Source organism: Panthera tigris, chromosome B2, assembly GCF_018350195.1.
Source record: "Panthera tigris isolate Pti1 chromosome B2, P.tigris_Pti1_mat1.1, whole genome shotgun sequence".
Classification (NCBI taxonomy): domain Eukaryota; kingdom Metazoa; phylum Chordata; class Mammalia; order Carnivora; family Felidae; genus Panthera; species Panthera tigris.
In genome coordinates, this window is record NC_056664.1 from 63807522 (window position 1) to 63826453 (window position 18932).

The following is an 18932-nucleotide window of genomic DNA, read 5'->3' on the forward strand; positions in this document are numbered from 1 at the left end:
ATGGGAACTGGGTTGGGGGGGGAGAGGGAGGTGGCTGGGTTCAACAGGTGAAGGGGATTAAGGAACGCACTTGCTGTGATGAGCACCAGGTGATGTATGAAAGTGCTGAATCACTATATTGCACATCTGAAACTAATATTACACTATATGTTAACTAACTGGAATTTAAATAAAAACTTTTTAAAAATCCTTAAATAAAGAGGAAAACAATACCATAAAGTTAAAAATCACAGAGCCTGTCTTTTTAGTGTGCCTAGCAGGAAAGAAAGGTAATAGGCCAACAGTTAAATATAACCATTCAAGAAAAATGAAAACAATTAATAGGACATGAGCCCCAAACACCAGCTCCGATGACTGTGTGTAATAGAACTTTCTGCAAAGCAAGGCTGCAGCACCCCCACCCCCACCCCAGAAAAAGACTCTCCAGAGAGGTCTAGCACTTGCACCAGTGTGAACAGATGTAGCTGAGGAACTTTTTGAAGTTACAAAAATATCCCCAAACTGTCACTTGACCTTCAAAAATGACACTGGCATTTTAATCTTGCAATGCCAAGTTTATTTAGATGATAAACAACACATACACACATGGACCATACTTAAATTCTCATTCCCATTGGACAGCAGCATCTTGAGGCCACCAAGGCTGTCACGATTGGTACAGCCATGGTGGCTTGGGGTTTGTGACATTTTACCTTCTGGAGCCTTTCCACAGCTCCTGGGGCCATCAACTTCTGATAGAAGCAGATGTCCAAATGAATAGGGAAGTTGCCCTATTTGTCCACTTTACAGGTAGATCAATTCATTTAAATCTCACAACTATATACATTTGTATCAGACTCTGTAAGGAAACTGAATACTAGGGTTTTCCTCATTTGTAAAGTAGTCTTCATAGTTGCCACCTCATAGATACCATTGAAAATTAAACAGCAGTGCACACGTCCAAATGTCTAGGGTAGGGCCTATGGCACAGCAAACAATCAGAAAACATTAGTCAAGTTCCCCTGAGGTCGTGAGGGATGAGGGCTTTGGGCTCACCGAGCCCTGGAGTCCACATTCTCCACTTCCTAACTTAGGGTTCTTTTTTACCAAAACTTCACTTTTCAGACTGGGGGTGCATGGTCCCTGAATATATATAAAGACTCTCCATGGAATATCTGAGCAGATAGCTTTAAGGGAATAAATTCCCAGGCCCTCAGCATTCCCACCTGCTTTCCTACACCTGAATTCTTGGGTAGAGGGGCAGGTTCCTTCCTTCTGCTTTTCTCCAACTTCACAGAAAAGGGCCAACATCTACCCATCCTGAATCATATTAAATGTACTGTCCCAACATGGTCAAACCTCTAGGGCACTGAACAAAGGTAATTAGAAATATTGTCTTTATTAAGAAAGTCAAAAAAAAAAAAAAAAAAAAAGAAAGTTAAAGTCTCTAATGAATGGGTAATAAATCCCTTTGGAAGACAAGAGGTTTCTAATTATTTGCTTTCAACATAATTGAAAGAGACCTAAAGTCTCTTGATCAATAGATCAATAGATCATCATATATATATATATATATATATACACACACATACATATATATATATATATATATATACATATACAACATATACAAATATACATTTTGCTGAGAGATCACCATATGATTTTTGGCTTAGAGCTTGAGAGTTCAAAAACTGAAGAACACCACTACAGGAAAAAATGCTTTCCATCTTATTTACTTTACGTAAACAAGGTTGACCTAATGAGAACATAATTATGCTAAACTCCATCTCTCTCTAGCAATCAGTAATATTCATCACTAAACAGTTATCAACAACATAATGCCCCATCCATATCATTAAGAAACCAATTTCCAATAAACATAGCTTTTATGTTTATGAGTTAATTATCCAAATTGGCAACATTTATGGTTTTGTTATTACAACAATTTTATAAAAATGATATGTACTCATATGCATGACATTTATATTGTTTTGATTACTTGTTTACTGTTACTAATTGTAGTGTTGACTCAGTCTTAAGGAATTTTTAAGACTGAGGGTTATAACCATAGGAATTTTTTTTTAAATTTAACTTCCAGGAGCGCCTGGGTGGCTCAGTCGGTTGAGCATAGGAGTTCAGCTCGCGTCATCATCTCTCAGGCAGTTTGTGAGTCTGGGCCCTGCACCCGGCTCACTGCTGTCAGCACAGAGCCTGCTTTGGATCCGCTGTCCCTCTCTCTCTGCCCCTCACCCACTTACATGTGTGTGCTCTCTCTCTCTCAAAAAAAAACAAACATTAAAAAAAATTTAAATTCCATCTATGATCATTTTTGTTTCTGCAGATATGTGTGACTAGAGGCTCAAAAAAGGACCTTGAACCTCAAAACGTTATGCTAAGATAAATTCTAACAGAGAACGGAAACAGAAAAAGGAAAAAAAATAAAATTTCCAGATGTTATTGAAAAGTATGTTTTTGATTAAGTAATTTTTTTAATGCTTCTTTTTTGAGAGAGAGAAAGAGCATGAGCAGGGGAAAGATAGAGAGGCAGACACAGAGTCCGAAGCAGGCTGCAGGTTCTGAACTGTCAGCACAGAGCCCGACATGGGGCTTGAACCCACAAGCTGTCAGATCATGATCTGAGCCGAAGTCAGATGCTTAACTGACTGAGCCACCCAGGTGCCCCAAAAAGTATATTTATCAAACAATGTTGAATATAAAACTGTTAGAGTATTTATAATATCCATCGTATGTATTAGTTTTCATGAACAAATGTACTTATAATTCACTAAAACTCACATGCTCTGCAACCACTTTAAGTGATTTTAAAAAATTAGACATCAATTTGAAAATATCCTTGAAAGTGTGTAATTTTACTAAACGCTTAGGAATTGTATATACAGAAAATGGTGAGGAGCACTGCACCAGACCCCTGGGTGTGACCAGGATTCTTGTAAGAGACTGACCCGGAGGGTGCACGGTCTGTGAAGAAAGAACATGGACAGTCCTCACTGCACTCACAGGCAAGGAGGCAATCAGGGGATCCTGTGGTTTAACACATATACATACACATACACACACAGCTCCAACTGCTACATTCCCCAGTCTGGCAGAAAATAAGCTTCAAAATGTTTTTATTTATGAAAATGTAAGAAATGTTTGAAAAAAAAGAAACAAGCTCAGTTGAATTACCAGTTGAAGGCCAGCTCAGTGTCCCCAGTTAAGGCTGGTGAGGGCTGGGCACACAAGGTGATGCTGTCAGAAGGGATCCCCTCTGCCTTCCGCAATAGGTGTTGGAAAGAGGAATTCTCCTAACCTTCCCACCCCCAGCAAATGACCTTAAAAATCAAGCTATTGCTTCTAATCGTGTGCTTTAAAAATAGATTCATTGCATTCCTCCCTTTAAATTGCCCTTTCCTTTGTAACATACCATCTCTTTGATTCCATCATTCATGCCAGAAATAATCTGTCCTGCAATATGCTCTGGGCCCAAGCCAGGTACCAGGACTGAAAGTACACAAAAATCACACCCAGGACCTGCCCTGAGCTACATGTGGGCCAACTTCCTAGCTTTCATACACACATTAATCAGCCTCAGACCTCCTAACCCACAGGAGAACAGCCTTCTAACTCCCCTCAAACTAAAATACCCTTTAGATGCTTTTTACTCTCTCACATCCTCCTAGGACTCTTTGTAGACAAGCCCTATTTAACTCTTGTCCCTCTAATCACTGTTGTAACACCCAGTAGTGTAATTAAGACACCCAATTTACGCAGTTCCACTTGGGCACAGACTAATTTGGGAAAGTCAAACACCTGTACGTCCTCCTCCCCTCCAGGCCTCCAGAAACACGGTCCAGATCTCAGCAACAGTATTAAGAGGCATCTAACCAACAAAACAGTGTAGCAGCTATGTGATATACCCCTCAACTGGGGCAGTCACCCACAGAGGAGAGAACAAGGGAAAAAGAACTAACGTTTACAACTTGCCGATAGGTCAGTACTTACAGCACTCACAGGAGGCAGACAGCTCTTGCCAAAACCATGCAAGCACTGAGTGGCAAAGCTGGATTTGAACACGGGGCTGTTTAACTCCCAAGTTCATACCTGAGCTCCCCACCAGCCTCCAGCCTTTCTTAAGTGTGAAGAGGCCTAACACTTAACTGGTTCACACATACCTTGACACACCTCCTGCCCTTTGAAGGGGCAATGCCAGGAATGCTTTGCTACATACAGAAATATTCATGGGCCTGATCTCTCTCTCCTTTTTAGCAGGAAAGCTCTTAGAATCAGCATAGGAGCCACATTTAAGTTACTACTTAAAAGGCTCAATATAATCCTGGACACACAATACAGACTTCAAGAGTGTCATCTGACAATCTCTGTTCAGAGCTCCTTTCTAGGAACAGATCTCTTCTGTGAGGGTTCCTCAGCATCTAAGCTTCCTATAATTCATTCATTTATTCAGCAAATGTTTAATGAGCATTTACTACATGGTAGGCTCTGCTCTGAACACTAACGATACAACAGTAAACAAAGGAAAATTGCTACCTTTATGGAGTTTAGATTCTAGTGGAAGAAACGGTCAACCGAAAAACATACACTACATTATATAATGTGAGGTTAGGCGCTATCTAAAGAATCCACAACAGTCTACAGTACCACTGCCTTGGTACAACTAGATGTACAAATACTTATAGTTTTTCTACTAGTTTACTCCCTTGCCCTTATCAAAGATCTGTTTAAAAAGTTAAAGGTCAAAGATTTGCCTGATGGGTGATCTGAAAACTGGACAGGAAAAAACTAAAACATGCTCCATACACTGCTTTGCACACACTTTTCAAAGCCACGGATTTACATTAAAAGAAGAACACACCAAAAACTGAAGACTTCTTTTCTTTGTAGGACAGGCTTGGGGAAGATGGTAACTCTTCTCCTAGAACTAAGTCTCTCACTCGACATGCGCGAGATGGGGACGTGGCTGCCAACTCCTCCAGCTCGTCCCTTGCAGTCAAGGACATCTTTCTGTTCTCTGCATATTCACACACCCTCTTTGCTCAGGTTCTTAACCATGGCTCCCTCCACCTGGAGACCTCTTCCCCATGCCCTGTCACCCACTAGGACCTATCGATCGTCCTCCAGGTCTCAGCTCAGATGTCACTTCCTCCACAGTCACTCACACCACCTACTTTCCATTAGCCGTCTCTGCTTTGCACTCCCAGGCACCTGCATTTCTCTCAACATGCACAGATCTTAGTGGGTGCATTCAGTCCAGATACTTGATCTGTGAGGGCTGGGATGCACGCTCTCTGTTCACAGCTGTATTACTCCCTGCCTTAACAAAGCACAGTGCCTAGCACATAGGTGTTCAATTCACATTTGTTAAGTGGACACAGTAGATGTTCAGTTAACGTTTGTTAAGTGGAGGAGAGGGAGTTCTAAGTATATTCAAGTCTCTTCTGAATGCGGTAATGTTTAAGCTCAAGTAGGTAGAAGGAAACTTGCAGAGTGCTATACCATTACTGCTAATACGCAATTATCTTAGATACAGAGATCTCTGTTAATGAAGAATGTTCGGCATTTAGCACACTCAGCTTTCACGAGAGAGATGAAGATACAACTTACAAATACCTGCCTTTCAGACTGAAGGAACAAGTCTTAGTTTCTACCTGTAACATACATTACTATTTAAAGTTCTCCTTCCATTGCTAGAGGAGATTGATTGGGTGGCTGGGTGGGGGTGGGGGGGACTACTGAGTTTCGAATTCTTTTGAGGAAAAGACCACATAATCTGACTTGTGGGAGAGAATATGATCATGCCCCTCAACACAGACATCTCCAAGGTTTTCCTAACATGCAAAAAGAGTCAACCAATGATTTATTCATTTTGTTTTTAATCCAGGGAAATTCCTAATCCCAGAAAAAAAAATCAGACAAGAAAATTAAGCCTTCTAGGGGTGCCTGGGTGGCTCAGTCAGGTAAGTATCCAACTCTTGATTCCAGCTCAGATCATGATCTCACAGTTCGTGGGATTCAGCCCTGTGTCGGGCTCTGTGCTAACAGTGCAAAGACTGCTTGGGAGTCTCTCTCTGCCCCTCCCCCACTTATGTTCTCTTTCTCTCTCAAAATAAATAAATAAACATTTTTTTAAAAAGAAAATTAAGCCTTCTATCAACAAGGAGCAGTTTGATGAACCTGACAGTGTAGGATATCAATAGCCAGTGTCACCAGCACATTGGCTGAAGGTTCTACAAGTACGTTTTTGTGCTCCAGGGAGGAGCTACCTCAGCCTCCGTGGGAGAGCAGCCAGCAAGTAGTTGTCTCCCAAATGAGCTTCAGCTCAAATGGACTCAGGTCCTCAGCTTCTCCCATGTGAAACAAGTCAGTACTGTCCCTAATCCCCATTCCATCCCCAAATTATTCTTCCGTTCAATTCTGCCTGTCCGGAAAAGATATACACTCAGTAGCTATAGTAGCTGATGTATACGTATCAAGCAAGAGGAAAAAATTAATTTTAACGTTTTATCTTCTTGCAGAAACAATCAATTCTTTCTTGTTCATAAGAATACATTTGCTAAAAAGCACACATATTATATCATATATATATATATATACATACACATACATACAAGACTATAGTTGATATACTAACTTAGCAGTTTCCACCTGATTTGAAAAAAACAATTTAAAAATCAAATGGTCTGTAGGGCACCTGAGTGGCTCAGTCAGTTAAGTGTCTGACTTCAGCTCAGGTCATGATCTCTCAGTTCCTGAGTTCAAGTCCTGAGTCTAGCTCTGTGCTGACAGCTCAGAGCCTAGAACCTGCTTCAGATGCTGGGTCTCCCTCTCTCTCTGCTCCTCCCCTGCTCATGCTCTGTCTCTCTCTCTCTCTCTCAAAAATAAATAAACATTAAAAAAATTTAATAAAAAACAAAAATCAAATGGTCTATAAATGAGACAGTGTGAAATAAAATTTTCTTAAGATCAAATGATATTAGAGAAAAAAGATCAAAAGGGAAAATTATAAGGTGATATGGCCAAGAAGACAGACCTGAGTTTAAGTGTGGCAGGAGACAGCAACAATATTAGAAAATTCCTGTTCATCAAATGCTTTACTTACCACAATGACAGATTTCCATCTGACTGTACATGTTATATGAGATGAGCTTTAGAACAGTCAAAAGTGCAGGCTCTAGAACCAGGGTACTTGGGTTCAAAATCCTGTCTCTGAAGAGCTACATGACCTTTTCAAGTTACTTCCAGATACTTCTACTCAACTATGAAATAGGAATACCAATTATACCAGAGCAAATGACTACATTAGATTCATGCTGCACTTTTAAAAATCTCTATGGTCTCCAAAGTACTATACTCAGATCTAAATATCAGCAGAAGGATGAAAAAAGAAAATAGGAACAGAATACTACCACCTCAGGGGCTGTTGTGAGGAACAAATTTAAGTTAAAACACATACAACTCTAAGGGTGGTTCCTGGCCCATAGTTAAGTGCTCAATTGATGTCAACTATATTTTGCTTGTATCCATGGTAAAGAGTATGTTAACATTTAAAGTGTGCACAAGAACTATAAGGCATGAACAATGGTTTATCTTAGCCTATTTCTGTGAATTGAAAATCTGTTCTAAACCTACCTACCTATCTACCTACCTACCTACCTTTCTGTGGACTGGTATAACAATTTTATTTGTGTTTTGGGGGGAGGACTTGAGATCCGTGCAAAACTTATACTTTAACAGCATTGCAAATCAAGTATATAATGTGTTAACTGTACAGACTGAGCAAATATTTCATCAGAGTTCAAAACGTTTGAATAGACGTATCTGAACATTATTGAATTCTGTACCAAAAAAAAAAAAAAAAAAAAAGCACTACTTGAATACCACCTGGAATAGTTAATGAACAAGACCACTGACTTTAGTTCTTCTATTTTGCTTTTGTATCATGCCTTAAAAGCAATTACTATTCCATTACTGTTCACACAAGAGAAAATTTACCAGCTTGTAATTTAGGGGCAAGTGGAGTAGACAGAAGAAAATGGAGTCACCCACTATGGTATCCAAGAAGTAGGAGACAACAGTCTAAATGTTTAAAAGACACATACTCATTGCACCAAACAATAACCCAGACATGTCTTCATGTCTATTCATAAGAAAGATAATCGGTGAAAAGTAGGTTGGAGGACAAAGAAGGATGGAAAAAGACAATAGGAAGAGGCAGAAGAGAGAATGTCTTTTAAACCCAAATTGCTATTTCTGGTCCATTAAAATATCAAAATCCAAATGAGAACTGGTCTTCATAGAAAACTCAAAATTTAACCATAATTCAAGCACTGTAAACCCAGGGAGAATACAGAAAAATCTTTAGATTTAACATTGACAGCCTAAGAAAATTGGCTGTAGTTTTATACACACAGTTTTAGAAAATTCTCACGTTTTATCAGACTTACAACATGATTACTAATATGCTTTTAGATGGGGAGAAATGAAACAGAACGGGTGCCTTTCAGGAAAAACAGTCATTTTATTGCTACATCTAAGAGATTCTTCTAGGTTTTTTCACTTGGAAAAGATAATTACTCTACACTAAGTAACTGTATCAAAGGTAAAAGTAAAAAGTAGATCTTTCGTCTTTCAGGAAACACAGGCAGAATTTACTATTTGGGAGGGAAGTGCCAAACGTAAATTTGAGTATCTTTTGCATTGTGGCTCCAATAAGCTGCATATAAAGAGGGGAGCATATTGAGGCTTCAGAAAAGGAACAAGACAGAAAATTAAACCTTAACTCCTCTACCTGATCAACACACAAATAGCTTAATAGCACCCAACAGAAAAATCGAAACAAAGGGCCTCTTTAGTTCACTGCTTGCCAGAAATGCATCTTCAAGATGCCTTCTCATTAAAGGAGTCCTTTCACGTGCTCCTTAAATGTCTCACAGTCGGCCTGTCTTCTAGTCTTCCCTCATTAAATTTAAAGTTAAAAGTTTTAAAGTTTTTTCTCATGCTTGGAAAGTGCCGTTTTTTAACCTTTCGATTCAATTGATTTCCAAAGGTGAAAGCAACTTCACCCGAGAGCATCAGCTTGAGACTCAGGAAAGACTGGTAGGTTTTCAAGTAAAGAACAGAAATCTGATCAATAGTGTTATTGAAAATATGACTAGAGGGGCGCCTGGGTAGCTCAGTCTGTTAAGCATCTGACTTCAGCTCAGATCATGATCTCACGGTTTGTGGGTTCGAGCCCAGAGCCTGGAACCTGCTTCAGATTCTGTGTCTCCCTCTCTCTCTGCCCCAATCCCTGCTCACACACACTCTCTCTCTCTTTCAAAAATAAATAAACATAAAAAAATATGACTGGATACAGAGTTACATTTATCTGCAGACTTCTCTCAAAGTAGCTTAAATCCTTCACAAATAAGCTTTTCCAGAGGGTTAGATGGAGAAAGGTGTTCAGGCAGGCAGGATTACCTGTAATCTGTAGTGTAAAACCCCATCAATGCCACAGGATGTGCGGGGAGTAGCTGCTGAGATACTGGAAACCTGGGGAAAAAAAACCCTTTCCATCTCCTCCAATGGACAGTCCAGTTTCTGGGGCTACGGCTCACACTGAGTTTCATTTGCAAATGGATTTGGATGTTAATGTAGCATTGTGTAATGCAAATATTTCTTTCCTGGCAGCACAGCTCAGTTGAGAGGGGAGGCTGAAAATTAGTTAGCTGTATGGAAGAAGAAAGCAGTACTCCAGCTACCAGGGAGAAATAATTGAACACAGATTGCCTGTTGCGCCTGTAATTTAATTTGGAGACCTTTCATCTTTTAGTTTCCTTCATTTGCAGCCAATGCTTAGTGAGCTAATTTGTACCTGGTTCATTCTCCCCCTTTTATCTTATCTACATTAACATCAACCATGGAAATTAGAAGCACTATGAATAAAAGATGAAGCCTGACTTGGGACATTCTCTCCCTAAGTACCGTGAATTACTTAAAAACGAATTTGTGTGTATGCACAATATAAAGGACTGAGATATGTATGCCTCACCTCTACAGCATCCTTTATCAGTATCCTCCCTTCCCCCAAGGAGCTGCAGTTTTTAGATGTTTAATCTAGTCCTATCTTTTCTCCACAAGACCAATGTCTAGGCTATAATCCACATGGAATCATTGATCCTAGAACTGGTAGAAGGTAGACCATTCCATTAATGTATGAAACAAAGGAAGCATAAATCCCACTAATCTGAATTTTTAGAGAGTTCACTATTGCTTACCTTACAAGCAAAAGAATGTGTTGCAAAAAAGGAAAAGTGAATGTATCAACATATATGCATGGTGAACAGAGGTCTACTTTGTCCAAAAACACTGTGTGTGGGGGAGGACGAGAGATGGTGGAGAAAGGGACTAGTCTTGAAATTATTGTCTGGGAGTGGTCCCTGGGAGCTACTGCATCTAAATTCAAGTGTATCATGTGTATGACGTTTTTTAAACATTCCTTCTGTCGTATATTTTGTATACTTGGCACCTGTCCATAAAAGAGTTGCACATACTCTTAAGTTAAAATAAGTTTGATTTTTTTTTCGTTACTTCCAACTGTACAAAATTTTAGCGTCTTGTAAAATTTTTCATGTTTTTCCCTTTATAGTATCCTCTGGGCCAATACTATTTTTTTCTCCTCACCCTCTCCTTTTTATGTTCTCTTTTTCCAATGGACCAATGAACAAATGTACAGATTCTTCTCTTGTTGCTTAATACCCCCCACCAAGCCTTTCTTTCTCTTTGGGAAGTATCAAAGAAAAACTTTGATACTTTGGTCTGAATTGTTTCAATGCCTGTAGTGCCAATTCTTCTGCTCATCTAACACCTTATACCAATGGGCTAGAAACTGGAGATAAACAGAAAATCACTCCTCCTTCACAGTCCATCTCCCTAAAAGGTTGATTAATAATGATGTGCATTGCTTTACTTACACAAGACTACACATATTTACAGGTAAGGCAACTTCCAAGTTGTAGGAGGTTAAAAAAAAAAAAAAGACACACACAGAAAAAGACATTGGAGTTCAAAATTATGGTGTATTTAATGTAAAGGTCTTTGCTTCAGAATACAAACCACCCTATCTTTTGGGAAAAAAGCAGGATCAAAATAAAAGCCCAACTTGGGGCACCTGACAGGCTCAGTAGGTTAAGTGTCAGACTCTTGCTTTCAGTTTAAATCCTGATCTGATAGAGATCAGGTAGAGAGATCGAGCCCCCCAGGTGGGCTCTGGGCCTACAGCATGGCAGAGTCTGCTTGGGATATTCTCTCTCTCTCTCTGACACCCTACAATGTCAAACCTATTTCTTCTGAAGAAACATGAAAAGAAAGCCCTATATTGGGAAAAGATGGAAAGCAATCACTGGTCCCTCTAGTCATGAAGGAGAGGATGAATAGAAATGAAGGTGGCAACTGCCCTTAAAAAATGGTTTTAAAAAAAAAACCCATATAGGCAGAAAAATTAAACTGAAAGAGTACAAAGCAACCCTGTCCTGAGGTTAAAAGAAAGCCAAACAGACGTTAGGATGAAGATGTGGGGCATTTATGTTTAGGAGACATGCAGATTGTCCCACTTACTTAGAGGGGTGGGTGTGATGGAGTCTAACCAGCAGGAGGTCAAGGAATTTTGGGTAAAGGAAAGCAACAGTCCCATGAAGAGTCAAAGAGTACAGGTTTGTTTGTTTTTTCCAGGTATATTTGTGTACAAGGAAAAGTGAAAACCATGCAATCTGGGCTCTTTAACACAACACACATAGATTGCAAAATACCAGCCTCAAGAAATAACACCTGTCCTAATCCCCTGCTGGCTCTGCGCACCTGAGGCCCTCCAAAGGAAAAGAGAGCATTCTCAGCAGCAGGGGACCAGTGACACCCAGGACATCACAGAGAGGACCAGGATAAAATGGGCAGGTACAAGAGTGGCCTGGCTAACTCGCCGAAGAGAGAGAGGCCTTAGAGAAAGGTCGAGAAAAAGAATTGAGCTGTCCACCTAATACTTCGGGCTGCAGAAAGACATAACCACAGGGCAAAACAGTCTCAACCCATTTACCAGACAGTTTCCTTGAAAAAGAGTAAATCTTCAGAATAGGAAAGGGCTTTTGTGGGGTGCAGTAAGAGATAGAGGTTGGACCCACACACACAGCCCGAAGAAGTCACTGTGTTCACTAACAACTATTTCTGTGCCAAAGGACAAGAAGAGAGAAATTTGTCTCTGGGCTGATTTTTTAGTCACCATCTCCACCTTCCTCCCCATATGGTTCTAGACTCAGAATCACACCTGTGTGCGCTGAAAGGCCTCGGGAGTACACCAAGCCTGCCTCCCCACCCCCACCAATGTGGGCTCCATCCTCAAGCCAGTCAGAGTCTTGATCCTGGAAATACCCCCGCGCCTCACCTGTGCTACTCCCTGGGCTCAATCTCGGGACCAGGTGGACTGCAAAGCGCCTGGCCACACTCCCTCCCTTGGGCCACAGTGGTCCTCTCTTCCATACCCTACCAGCGCCTCCCTCCCCCCCGCTAGTGTAAAGAAGCCAGGGCCATTGGAGGTTGCAGGAGGCCCGGAAACGCGCTCCACCTGTAGTTGCGAAAGGGGCCCTGAGAAGTGAGAACTCACAAGTGCAGCTGCAGCCGGGCCGGCAGAGGCCCCCTCCGGCCCTGCCCCCCCACCCCCACCCCCAAGCTGAGGCGGGCCGGCCGCTACCTCCTGGAACAGCTCCAGACTGTAGGTGTTGTCGTCGTCGGCGAAAAAGAGCACGCCGGGCTGCGCGCGCTGGTGCTGGTGCCTCTGGCGCAACCAAGCGAGACCCGCGTTGCGCTGCTCCGTGGCGCGCGGCAGTCCCGGCCTCTTGTAGCGCCGCGGCGTGGGCACGTGCAGGTGCGTGCTGGGCAGCCCGGCCCGCGCCAGGAAGCGGCTCACCAGCTCGCTGCGCGCCGCCGCGTCCTCCACCAGGATCCAGTGCAGCTGCGCCACCTGGCGGAAAGTGTTGGCCAGGCGGGTCAGCTCGGCTTTCTGCACCGGGCGGCTGTAGGTGGGCGTGATGGCATAGATGGTGGGCAGAGGCGGCTCGGGCCGCGGCTGTGGCTGTGGCCGCGACTCGTTGCGCTTCACCCAGCGGCGCCCGGGGCCGCTGTCGGGACCAACCCTGCGGAGCGGCAGTCGGGCGCCCCCGCGGCCCATCACGTAGGGAGAAAAGTAGGGGCGCGGGGTGAGCGGGGGCGCTGGCCTGCGCGTGTCCACGTCGAGCATGATGATGACGATTAGGATCCAAGGCAGGAGAATGAAGAAGCGGCTGAACAGAACGGACTTCATAGTGCGCTCTTCCCCGGCCTCTCGGACGCCCCGGAGAGGGACGAGTTGGAAGACCCCAGCGCGCAGTTTGGACGGCGGCGGCGCCCGCACTCAGGAAGCCGCGGTGGGCGCGTTCTCCATGGGGTCCGAGGACGCTGCGGGGGGCCGGGAGCCGCGGGGCTCAGCTCCCCCGGCGTGGGGGATCCGCGCGGGTGCGGAGGAGCTTGGGCTACAGAGAGTGCAGGTGGGCGGGCGCTGTCCCCCCAATCCCGGTGAGTCAGCCGGCGGGAAGCGGGACTCTGTCCAGCAGCGCGCTGCTGGCCGCGGAGTTGCGCCCAGCGCCAGGCAAGCGGTGATCCCCAGCCGCTCTTTCCGAAGAGTGCGAGCTGGGAACCGGCCCCCGGGGCTCCTCGCCACTCCCGTCCCGCGGCGCTGCGGGCAAAGGGACTCCAGCCGTGGGCTCCCAGTGCGCTCTCTGGGGGAACCTCTGAGGGCGGGAGGCGAGCACTGAGGGCTTCGTCACATCCCAGCCGGGTCGGCGAGGACCGCGAGCGGACGCCGGAGATGTTATTCCCCCCGCTCTGTTTCGCGCGCCGCAGCGGAAGCCTGCACTCCCATCCTTCTCTCTTCTCTTCTCAGAACCTCTCCCGGCTCCAGCAGCAAGATCCCAAAGCAAGGAGAGAAAGAAAAAGCGAGGGGGCGGGGGCGCTGCAGACTCCAGCGTCCTCCCAGTCCTCCTGTGGGAAGACAGCAGCGCTGCTACTGGCGGAGAGGGGCTGCGAGGGGGAGGTCGCGAGGGGGGCCCCCGGCTCTCCGCGGGGTCTGCCGCTGACGGCCCCCAGAGCCAGCTCTGGAGGCGGCCGCTGCACCGCCGGAGGAGCGGGAGGAGGGTCCCGCCGGGCTGCACGACCTCCCGGAAGGGAAGATGCTCGTTGCTCGCCTCCCGTCTCCGCGCGCTCTTCGCTTTCTGAAATACTGCAAGGTTTTCAGAGATCAGCTAGAAAACCCCACTCACGTGCGGAACACTCGGGAGACCTGGGGTGGGGAGTTGAGGGGGGAAAGGCGGGGAGGGTAAAGGATCCCTTCTCTCTGGTCCCCAGCTGCGGGGCTGCTGTGCTGGCGTGTGTCCCCAACAGCAGCAGCGAAAAGCGCTTTCGCTGAAAGGCAGAAATCGATAGAAGCCCCGGGGAGACGGAGGGGTGCCACACGTAGGTGTTCGGCATGTGAGATGGTCCACAAGAAAGAATCAATCCGAACGGTTGCTTGCTGACTGCGGGGAGATCATGGGGGGTGGGGGGATTTCTAAAACTCCAGCTGAGTACGTTTAACTTATTTTTCCTTCAGTAATTTGGAGTCCCATTTCCTCACAGTTCGCTGTCATCAGAATTATTCCGTTTGACCCTCCCGACGATCCTTTTAAAGAGGCCTGGAAAGTAGAATCACCTTCATTTTATGGATGAGAAGCTGAGGCTCAGAGTTTAAAGTGATTTATCCGAGGTCAGTGGCAAGTGGCCAAGTGGAAATAGAACGTGGGTCCCCCGAGTCTAGCCAGGGGCTTTCTCGCTGCGCGGCCTGAAGAAATCACTTTGGACACAGCCCGACCGGGAGGGGCTGGCCCTCCGAGATGTAAACACGGTGCAATCGAAATCAAACAGAGCGTACGGAGACATACAGAACCATGGCAGTGTCTGGAAAACCACGAGTAAGCAATTGGCGCTTAGTTAGGACTTTTTCTATCTAGTGGACCTACTAGCTGTCTGCAGTGTACCGGGAAGAAAGAAGAGGGGCCACGCTTCATAGTCAAGTCCCAGGGAGATGCTTGCAAAATCAGCAGGAAAGCCTTCCCCCCCGCCAGCCCATGATAAATAATTTCTGAGCCCATCTTCTCTCGGTTGTTTGTCTTGCTCAGTCTGGTTCACAAATCCCTCCAATTGCGCATTCGGTGTGAGGGCGCGCTGTAGAGCTCGGGAGCTGATACCCCATCCCACTCCACCCCCTTCAGCCTTTTTGAGATTCCTGTTTCTTAGTCCTACCCTTGCTGCTCCGACTATCATCAGGCGTTGGCCCGTCTGTGAGTTTCCCTAACTTCCTGCTCAGAGTCTGAAACCTGAGGGTGTTACAGAGTTTGCTTGCACTCCTGGTCCCCCCACCGCGAGGGCTAGCCTTCAGTTCTGACCCCCCTCTTTCGGCTACAACTCATAGTGTAAACTCGGCAGAATAGTGCGTCCTAACACAGGGAACAATGAATCCATTACATCCCTTCCCTTATTCTCTGCTACCCTAATGGGACTCTGGATATAACACAGCCTCCGGAATATGTGTCCTGATCTGGCCTAGGGTGGCGCAGCCTGAAATCAGTGTCGGTATCCTGGGGCAGTGAGGGGGGGTGGGGGGGGGGTAACTCAGCAAAGGCTTTTCGTAAATACTGGCAAGCAGCACACACACCAGACCACCATTGCAGAGATTACTGAAGTCTCTGTTCATTCTGTTGGAATTTTTAATGCAGTAATTAAAGGCAAGAGAAATGCCTTGTGTGTTACCAGGATGGAAGCTCCAGTGGTTACTGAATTGTACTAAAAAAGCTTCACTAATTTCATTTACTTGGGAATTCTCAGTTATCCTTACTATACCATAAAACCCATTTCCTAACTGCTTCTTCTCCAGCAACCAGGGCTATTCACAGATGAGACACTTTTAAAATCAAACAAATTTTGGAATATGATATTTTAACTGGTGCTCAGCATTCACAGCTGTCATACAACACAACACTTAACTAGCACATTCACATCAAGGAGGTCACTTCATCTTTTCTATTGTCTTTAGTCAGCATTTGGATCCAGGTTTACCTCATCCAGTCATCTGTTGGGGGCATCATGGTTCTCACAGTCAGGCAGACCAGACTATGGTTTGATTCCCAGCTGAGCCACTTGAGCAACTTTAGAAAGTCAGTGAGGGGCACCTGGGTGGCTCAGTCGGTTGAGCATCCAACTTCAGCTCAGGTCCTGATCTCATGGTCTGTGAGTTCGAGCCCCACGTCGGGCTCTGTGCTGACAGCTCAGAGCCTGGAGCCTGTTTCAGATTCTGTGTCTCCCCCTCTCTGCCCCTTCCCTGCCATGCTCTGTCTCTCAAAAATGAATAAACGTTAAAAAAAAAAAAAAGTCAGTGAGCCTCTCAAAGCCTCAGTTTCCTCCTCTGGAAAATGGAGTTAATAAAACACTCCACGGGAACTTGTAAGGATTAAATAGGATAAATAAGATACAGTATTTGGCAGAGGAGCTGGCATTATGCAGGCAATGAATGGTATTTAAATGCAGGTAACACTTGCTCAAAAGATGATCTTAACCCAGGAGATCTTGCAGAATCATCACACAGGAATAAAAATGAGGTCTGTTCTGAACAGGACTGACAGTGCCTCCAACAAGGCTCCCACCTATGGGGAAGGTGTCGACGTGTGTCTAGCCTTACTTAGTTGGAGTAGGGAGGGGAATAAAATCGATTTACCCCAAATACAAGGTACAGCTTATCATGCAATAAGGGTGACATGATTCCCAGTAACATTTATTTCAAATGACTGAATATGCCATATTGTTTTACATTTAGTGGCTCAAAACTGTGGACCCACATCTTCTAGGGTGAAAGATAAAGATACAGAACTACTAAGAATGTCCATTTGAAGCATAAAACCAGGGTAAAACAGTTTTAAGTACAAAAATGTATCATGCTGTTAAAATATTTAGAGAGTTTATCAGGCACTGGAATGGAAACAACTCCTTTTAGTGGAAGCTTGAAGAAAATGCCATTTTTATGAAGCATAATCACTGGGTAGCTCTAGCACTTTTCCATATAGTCTACAATATTTTTACATAAAACAATTTAAACTTGATCTGTGGCTGATAATGAAGGTTAGTGGAAGTCACTAGAGTAATTAAAATAATTACCTAACTTCAGAGCTTCTGTACATCCTCTCAGTGTTTATTTTCATTTAATCTCTCTAATTATTTGTGTAACAAAGTGAGCATTGCTTCATCTGTACTAATGAAGCCTTAGATTGCTGGCATCAGCCACAGCATTTCATCAGCATTCAGTTGTTGTTCTCAGATAAACAAAGGTAAAAAAAAAATCCCATCTGGGGAGTTAACAAAAACATATCGTATAATCACTAAACATTTACATTTTGCCTTGATGAGTAATATGCAACTGTCACTTCTGTAGCAAAAAGCTTGCAGCACGATTAGCGCACTGTATAGAACTGATCCCGTTTGACATTTGAGCCTGGAGTTCTGCTAGTGTGACTAAATCAACCTTCAAATGAGCATCTGGGGACATCTCGAATATTCTTAGTCAAGTAAGAAAGGGATCAAGATCTATACACAATTCTATACACAAAATCTATACACAATTAAGTATTTGTAAATATCTATATGATAATATGGGTGTGCAAATCAGGCTATAAAGAGAATCAGAACTAATTCATGTGCAAGTAATAATGTAGTGTGAGGGTATTGATAATCAATACCCACATGAATGTGAACATAACTTTCTGTTAAAATACCAGACGTTATGTGAAAAGAGTGACATCAAAATAAATAATTCTAATAGCCCCAAATTCCAGGGATACACGACAATTTCATTGATAACTGTCATAAAAATGACATCCAAACCACAAATTAAATGGCTCATTTGGTTTATTTTCTTGCATCTACAAATATCATGTTTGGCCTAGAATAGTTCTAAATTATAATGCTTCCTTAAAATTTTAGACTTTTTCAGATAGTATATACAAAATGTGATGTTAGAAGTAATTTGTTCAGTAAAATCCCATTTGTATATGATGGGTTGGGATCAAGGTTACTAAGTAAAAGTGGTTTTCTAGAAAAGTAGAAGTTGGCAATTTATCCTAACAATTTCATTGAAAAATAATTCTATTCAGTTTGAATAATAGCTGAAATAGCTGAGTGTTCTTCCTTTTCCCTTTATTAATGAATTAGGGTACACAAAACCCAATAAAACATGTATAAAGGCATACTAGCATCTTTTATATCTTTCCCCTCACTATCTTAAAAATTGGCATTTACATTAAAATGATAATTTGTTAGCAATAGAATTTTACTGTAAAACTACACAATCTACCTTTCATAGTTGTTACAAGAATCAAAGGAGATAATGTAGATGAAAGTATTTTAAACACTATGGTTTGTACATGTAAAATAGAGGAGATTGGCCATGAGCTGATAATTGAAGCTAGGAAATTACACATGGGGTTCCTTATATTATTGGGCCTATTTTTACATGTTTCAGAATTTCCATTATAGAAAGTCAAAATACATAGAATAGATTATTATATATTACAGTTTGTTTACTGGGATTATACTGATGCTACAGTCCAGAAGCTGAGTTGGTAGATTGCCATAACTCATTCAATCAGTCTCTTAGCCCTGAAAATAGGTCAGTTCAGTTAAACAGTTATGTCCTATTTCAGGGGTCAATGGTGTATGTGGAAGTGGGGGGGGGCATCTAAATTAGGCCTTATATGGTATGAGTAGCAGGCATTTAATGAGGGGCCTTTCCATAGAAACAAGAGAAAAACAAAGGCTAATGACTAAAACAAACTATCAACTCAGGTTTT

The 18932-nt window shown here is 43.5% G+C and overlaps 1 protein-coding gene across 1 annotated transcript in view; it reads right to left on the reverse strand.

The window, feature by feature from the left end:
* Positions 1-13327, reverse strand: part of B3GAT2 (beta-1,3-glucuronyltransferase 2) — a 90392-nt gene extending 77065 nt beyond the window's left edge. Inside the window, exon 1 of the mRNA XM_042986646.1 lies at positions 12719-13327. Within this exon, the coding sequence (XP_042842580.1) occupies positions 12719-13327 (609 nt within the window). The remainder of the gene's footprint in view (positions 1-12718) is intronic.
* Between the last annotated feature and the right edge of the window lie 5605 nt (positions 13328-18932).